Raw genomic sequence first — 7,816 nt, 5'->3', positions numbered from 1 at the left:
TGTGGTCGCCGCCAGGGGTGTGCTGTGAATTGGTGCATTTCTTCTGTTTAGAGACTCCGTATAATTTTTTTCTGTAGAAGATGTGCGTTGAATGTTGGGTAGACGCCCTAAAATGCTCCAAAAAGACTCTTCCTGATGTGCTAAGCCTGAGCTCTCCGATTTGACCGATTTGTTTACAGATAAGTCAATGCCATCTGCAATAAAAAAAATAACTACATTTATTTGGAGAAAGTTTAACAAGTGAACGATTTCAACAGATGGTCATTTCGATCATGAAGCTGCTCAAGTTCAATAAAATCGGAACACTGCCCATTCCCCGCCATATGCTACTCAAAATAACGCGCACCCCTGGCCAAACTCCCGGGGCCCAGTTCACGTATTCACCCCTCCTACTCCTTCCACTCGAACCGGAACAGATGGATGGCAGTGAGAAAGCGATAGAACCCACGTAGGCGCGAAAATTGTGCGTGCAAAAGAGTTATTGGCTTACCATGGGCTCCAGATGGAGGGCCATTCAAGTAATAAAGTAACTAAACTTTAGGTGCAAGCACTACAGAAATAACCCGCAACACTTCGTAGTGCGTTAGCAATAGGGCAAGGGAGGGTGTGCATATTGTCCCACGTTTACGGTGTAAATATTTACGGGGTAGCACACCTTTCCCATCTTGGGTGGCCCTAAAACCCGCCTCGAATGCATGCCTACACACGGATGCATCAGGATCCCAACAGGTAACAGGGCAACGATTGTCACGGTGGGAAGATTTGTAAGTGTCCTTCCATTCGGGCCAGAGCGAGTCCTGACTTGGAAACCAGAGTAGCTTTCATTTATTTCCTTCAAATTCGTGCCCTAATCCCATTTAAATCAAATCATATTGGCAAGATTGCTCCTAATTATTAAACTTGTCTAAATAAATTAAAAAACTGAAAAAATTCAAAAATTCATAAGGGCCGGTAACATCTATAGAATCTAAAGTCTTAGCAGGACCTTCTGGTGCCTTCAAAAGCCGAGATTAAGCCTGTTTCGTAAACATGTCAGATCGTCGCGTGAACTTGTCAAACGACACGCGTCTCCCTTCCCCCATCTTCCATTTTTATGATCATTTCTCACCCCTCCTTCCGCGACCCATCCACATGACCTACCGATGTTGCTGTTGCTAGGGTCATCATTACCTGTTTGTTCCTCCTTCTACTCTTTTTATTACCTCTCCATTGGCACAGGGCGGACGTTGCCTGCTTTTCTAGGCCTGTTAAATGGTGCTTTAATTACTGCTTTCGCTTAACTGTTGTCAAGTCTCTCAAACTAGCTAGAAATGCTTCACTTATTTCATTGGTTGAAATTGGGCCAAGTCGACTGTAATCGTGATTGAATTTTAGCTTAAATGAGTTCTGCAGATTAAGCCCAATGCCTGGGTCCATACGTCGACCATAGAGACGGGTTAAAAAGGAACGTTGATGAAAGAGGCAGGTGGTCTGTAGGGCTCCCCCAATCCCCCTCTGTCAAGTCGAATCTGTGCAGTCGTCGCCTCCGCTGCCGCCGAAGGGCACCTGGTGCGAAAGTCGGATGAGTTTCTACTTTCTTCAACGCTTAGCTTAGGGGATTGGGGGAAGGGGAATGTTGTGTGCATACACATGATCGCAAGCCACTGAGACGCGTGCCATTATGGTTTTGTGGAGTCGCAGTTTCATCTCCACGACACGACACGTGTTGAAGGACATAATTTAATGTTACAGCACATTAGATCTTGAATGATTTTTTTGATGGAAAAGGGCAAGGTCAGTTAAGAGAGAAGTGAGAACTTCCAAATGTACAAGTTTCAAACATGCCGAATCGCTCGACCATTAAAATTACGAAAATCAAACTTTATCGATACGATTAATTATCGATTGGTGTTTGATTACAGTTCAATTTATAAGTCTTGGTGCTTCTAAAACTCTTTTCAAAAAGCTAACTCTAAATTGATTCCTTAGGTATTTTAAAATAACGAAAACCTAAACTAAGCTAAAACGACTTCAGTCTGTGGATGAAAGATCTCCACTTGGCTTACAACTAAAGTAGAAAAAATCTTTACTCTGGTTATTCACACTTAGTGACTTGAGCAAGCCAAGCATTAAGATAGTCAGATTACAAGTTTAGCACTGTCCTGCATATAACCAATCACTTACTTTCTTGAGGCAAATTTATCGCAGATGTCAAGGAGGAAGGCATCTCTGAGCGATACTCCGTTTGACTTCTCGAAGGTTGGTTGATATGACTTAGTAGTTCCTGAGAACAAGCATACGGAAGCATCGATGCGTACATTGACACATCCGGAAGGATCATTTGCTGAAGTGGGGAATTTCCATTTGGGAGATGTTGCGAGCTTAGCAACGTTGCAAAGCCATAATTAGTGGGAGGAACCACTATGTCACTGAAGGAGTTGAAAAATGGTACAGGGCCGTTCATCATTGGTAAAACATTCAAATTGCATAGATATATTTTATATACAAATGTATTGTAAGCTATGGTTGCAGAGACGCGCGACACGGGTCGCCTATTGGTCAGTTTAGCTTCGCGTAGGTGCGCAAACCAAAAGCCTCAACACTGACGACCAATCCGATCGCGAGATCAACCACTGTAAGCGCAACAACATTTTAGCATCCGTAGCCAATGCTAATAGTGCATTTTTCAGGGTTAAATCAGCCGTAATTGATTTTTACTACTTAATTGTGCCCTTATTTCTTCCTAGCTGCCCAATATTTACCATTTATTTAACGGTTTCTGATGTTTGTATCTCGCCTATAAGCAAATAGACTGTAGACAAATTTCCAAGAGTCATCTTATCACAACTGTGCTATTGTTTTATATATTATCACTTGATATGGTCAATTATAAATGGAAATCGAACATGATATAAGTTGCCATTAGAGGAGAAATCATATAACCCCGGACCTACAGTAATTATGCTTTTATTACTACATGTTCATCTGTAAATGTAATCTAATCTTCTTTCTAAGACAAAATTATTAAAAAATATAATTTTTAGTCCTTTAAAAACTCTAATTTTTATGTTATAAGCTTCAAATTGGACATGCTGCAAGTTAAAGTAGTAAATACCAACCTTCTATGGTGAATACATCTTAAAGAAGTAACACGAAATTGACGTATATATGGCTCTTCAAACTATTTATTTAGGTTGTGCTAATTTTACATTATCAGAAAATTTAGAGTAAACAATATGTAATTGGCAAAAATAATAAGAAAAATGCATTTTTAGCACAATTTGCCAACAAGTCTCGATTACATTTGGGGGCCGTAGACATGATCCTGTGACTAAAATTCGAGATCTATTGTCTGCATGTCAATCCAAGGCATTGACATTTGAGATAGGATTACTGTGCTAAGTTTACTTGTTAAAGCAAATCTGCAAAATTTTCCCTAGATGTATTCGCTTTCGTGGTTGGTCATCCACAGCCCTTACAAATATTACATTGAGTCCTTCAACCCCACCACTATATTTCCAAAGTCTTGCATTTGGTGTGGTGATCGGAAGAAAATCGGTATTTCAGCGGCTCTCCAGCCTAGGACGTAGTGTAAGTGGTTTCATTCACTCTATATCGTGATCTATTTCTAGAGTCGATGTCCAATGTTCTCCGGAATGATTGATGAAAAAAGCTAAGAGCCGCTTAAGAAAACAAACGACACTTGGTGGGGAGTCTTACTATTGAAGATCTCCATTCAAGTGCAAACAAATGTGTTTTTAATGTTTTTCTAAAGGGGAGGTGTAAGATTTTCGACAAATGTTGATAATAATGAGGGAAAATCAACACTACGGTACAATAACAATCACACGTGTGCAACACGCCCCCATTCAGCCGCAGTGTTATTAAATTGAGTCACGCCTATTTGTATCCTCCCCGGCTATGCCTCCTCCTGCAAGGGAATTCAATCAGAAATGCAAATGACCATGTGTCCATCTCTTTAAGCAATTTTAGCAGAGGGACCTTAAATATAACGATTTTGACAGCTACCTTAAATATGCCAAAAGTGATATTGAATTCCTTCCCAGTTTGCTTTTGCATAAAGTTGCAGACATTTCCCTAAATAGCGCCTACTAGTTAGCATTAGCTGATTTAAATTTAAACCTGAATGAAACAGAAGAAATCACGTCTTATGGGTGCACTGTTCTAGTCACAAGGTAAACTGTGAACACAACCATGCATTGAGAAGTACATCTTTTTTTACATTTCCTGAGTATTTGGATTTAGAGGAATGCTGAGAATCTATTCTACACTTTCTCAATGGAAAAAAAAACGCCGTCCAAAGCTGTCATTATTGTTTCATTCAAACAGCGCCGTCTACAAGACAACTGTATCATTGGCCGAACAATATACATACACTTAGCATTCCGCCGAGCTTAAGATTATTTGCGAATGCCATTTATAATGACATAAATTGAAATTGATCAAAAGCTATCATTTCTATTTGTGCTTCTCAGCTACTGCCTATTATCAGCATCAGGGGCAATTTCAACCCAGAAAAATTTGAGTTGACAGTCCCAAAAGTGCTCAAACTGGCAGGAAAAACAAGGAACCCAGACAGGCTATAAAATCACCAAAAAAGGTCTTTGATACATGTATGCTATGCCAATACAATCTACTCTAGCAACTTCATTCTGTGCGCATTTTCTGGTTAAGGCAATAGTAAATGGGTGGATAATTCAAATAGCCACACTCACGAGTGACTGCACTATTTCACTTTTTGTGTGTGAGTATACAGATGCATAGTTTTCACTTACAAAGCAAGATAGGCTTCCATGTTCAAAATTATCTATTTACATTTGAAACAGATGTGGAAGGCAAGATAAGCGTTGCATATATTAGCGTGCTTTTGTTGAACAACCCTGTACTACAGGGCGGCGCAGGAACAGAGAGGGGCAAGCAGGCAGGCAGACAGCCGCACAATATCGTTCCCCATTTCCTACTCCTACCCGACACTTCACCTCCCCCCACTCCCACTACAATCCTTGCATTCCCGCTTGCTGTTCGCGATCGAACCCACGATAAGTCCCTATTCACCTGTCACTACAGGCAACTGGTTCTGAGTGAGGCATTTTAGTCTTCGCCCAGCTGTACTTTCTCCCCTCTTTGGCCTTCTTCTAGTGATACCAAAATAAGAAACCAAAGGCTGCATTTATCTCTGTTCCTGTTCCAACTGATCATGCTTGCCGGTCTGATTTAAGGACAGGACCTATTTTTGAAGCAAAAGCGAAATTTTGGCAAAATGAGCTTCAATAACCCTTGATTATTTCAAAGAAGTTAGACAAAAGCACGATTGATAAAATTACTCATTCTGAACGCTAGACTAGAATAAATGAAAGAGTCCTTGTTAGATATTTTGGCTTCCTCAATTGACTGGCGCCTTGAACTCTACCTATCACCATGACTTTTCCTTATTTAGCTAATATTTTATCTAAATGGTTGCAGTGCATCATTCTGTGAATATTTTACATTGGCTTATAATACTATATTTACTAGTAGCAAATACAATTTTACCAGTCCGACCACAGTCATGAATAACCATTTTAAGTGCAATAAGAGCTTCTTTCAGCCAGCTAAATCACTGATGCTGGCGCATTAGACGATGGGGTTCAGTTCTCCAATCGTGTTAAATTGTTAAAGAGCCTTTTAACCGCAATGTGATGGCAAAGCCGTGATCATAATTGAACACGTTTCCTTTCAACGAATGATAAACTGCTTTTTATCTTACCAAAAGTTTTCATTCACAAGCTCAATTGTCACAAGAGAAACAAATCTATAATCTGTAGAAGGTCTCACTTGACAGTCACCGCTGTTTTCACATAATCAGTATCGAATGTGGTGTAGAATGTTAGTTGCCAAATTCTTCTTGACATTGTAATCGCTTCACTTATGCTGCTTTTGTCGCTTATCTTCGTTGAAGTAGAAAAAGTGGATTCTCTTAATACATCCTTAGTCAAGGCTCACAGTGAACATTTTTAATGTCCTTGTATGTTCTAATGTTGTTGATATGAAACCTGTTTGGAATCGCTGTTAAATGTCTTTCCACCACAGAATGATCGTTAATTCAAGGCCTTTATGGGTGTCAGGAGAGAATTATTTCTGAACGTAGGTGTAAAATCATTCATTAATTTTTTCAGTAACCAAACGTTATTTAGCTCATGGTAGGGCACACTCCATTCCCCCAGTTTCTGTCTCAATCACAAGGGATTTCACACTTCCTCAGAAAATAGGCACACGCTCTCCCACTTGCAGTGCCGGGGTCGTCGTGGTTGGAGTCCCCTTTCCTCCCGACACATGGGCACGAGGGGAAGGGAGAGCTCGTGTTTATTGACCATTAAGGGCAGTGGCCCCTAAACTGAGTTAGGAAGTCGATTAACTCACACTCATTCGAATGAGTTCAGGGAGGGGCAAATTTTACAATAAATAGCTCGGACTGCCATATGGCATGATTAACATTAAAATTATAAGTGAGGAGGACTTTTGGGGCATGCATAAAATTTCGGATGGGATTTTCTTTAGACAAGAACCTATCGTTAATGATTCCTCCTAGATTATTGTTGTCTAGCAACCTACCCTCCGAGATCATTTACTACTCATTTAAATTAAGATATCATTAAGTTGACTGTCGGAACCGTGCCACTCTTTTGCATTTCACAATCCTCAGTTTCGCCACGACGTCTGTAATACCCTTTACCCAATTTTAGCAAGGACCTTTTGAGTCACCAGCTTTTATTGGCCCTAGCGGAACACCATCATAGACTGGGGCGTCCTAAGACGGAAGAGGAGGTGGTTGAATGTAGTGGACTGTGGGCACCCCCCAGATCACGCATTCGTTGCTCACAACGTCTAGCCAGATTTCGAATTCGTTTAGCTCTTCTTTTGGTTTTCTAAAATATTGACAGATACATTTAAATTGAGATCTTGCAAACCAATAAAGGGGACTGGGAAGCGCTTAGCGACTGCCGGTCAATGAAAATGATTAAATTGTTGGCAAATATTGTCATTTACTCTAAAAAAATAATCCAGCAGGTGCCTACTTATCCTACTTATCCTTCTGCCTTGAGGCATTTTATTAAGTGTTAATGAGGAGAAAATGCTAAGACATTCAAGGCTTGGATTATCATCTTCGTATCAAAAGGTGAAGGATAATTTTCAGTAGTCCCGATGAGCGATTTTGCTTGCAGATTTAACGACTAATCCGCTCATTAGCAGTATTGAGTCTCTTTACCACGGAGCGATGAATGCCTCTTTAAAGTTCATTAAAGTTACAGGCGGAGATCCTACTGAGACCCTAATTACGTCACTTAAATTATGCAGTCCATCTGCACCACCTGTCTTGATGACGACTGGTAGTCAGAGCGGCAGATGGAACAGACCATCCAATGAATAAAAATGAAGACTTATTCGGCAGTGACGTAACATTCACCAGCCATACGTGTTAATGAGGGGAAAATTTTCACCAAATCGTTACCTCAAAGTTAAGCATCATTCCCGTGGCATCATAATGCTCCCATGGCTCAATAAAGCCAATGTAACCACTGAAATATCTCGTTACCTTTCAGGATTTACTAGCCCCTGAGACCTCCTAATCCTTTACCCAAAAGGCAAATCTAGGTTTACCTCTTCTAATATCTGGCGAAGACTTTAGAAAAAGATTTTTTAGGCCATTCATCTAACTTTAAGCCCGGTGGATACAAGAAACATTGATGTAATGAGTTATTTTTCAAACGTGTGCTTGAATAATCCATTTTCCTTGTAGAACTCCCCTCCTCTAATCGCACTTCAGTTTGAACACGTA

The 7,816-nt window shown here is 40.4% G+C and overlaps 1 protein-coding gene across 1 annotated transcript; it reads right to left on the bottom strand. All coding sequences in view use genetic code 11, as the record gives it.

The window, feature by feature from the left end:
- Positions 1-2,960: 2,960 nt before the first annotated feature.
- Positions 2,961-7,766, bottom strand: EGR_01047 (hypothetical protein; the record flags this gene model as incomplete). The annotated part of the gene is made up of 5 exons (XM_024490296.1): positions 2,961-3,101; positions 3,700-3,806; positions 4,736-4,807; positions 6,860-6,905; positions 7,662-7,766. 5 exons carry the CDS (start codon positions 7,764-7,766, stop codon positions 2,961-2,963), a joined length of 471 nt encoding a protein of 156 aa, XP_024355115.1.
- Between the last annotated feature and the right edge of the window lie 50 nt (positions 7,767-7,816).

This window comes from Echinococcus granulosus (genome assembly GCF_000524195.1).
Source record: "Echinococcus granulosus chromosome Unknown EG_S00004, whole genome shotgun sequence".
Taxonomy (NCBI): Eukaryota; Metazoa; Platyhelminthes; class Cestoda; order Cyclophyllidea; family Taeniidae; genus Echinococcus; species Echinococcus granulosus.
The sequence above is the reverse complement of the archived record's forward strand: the minus strand, read 5'-3'. Positions and strand labels throughout refer to the sequence as shown.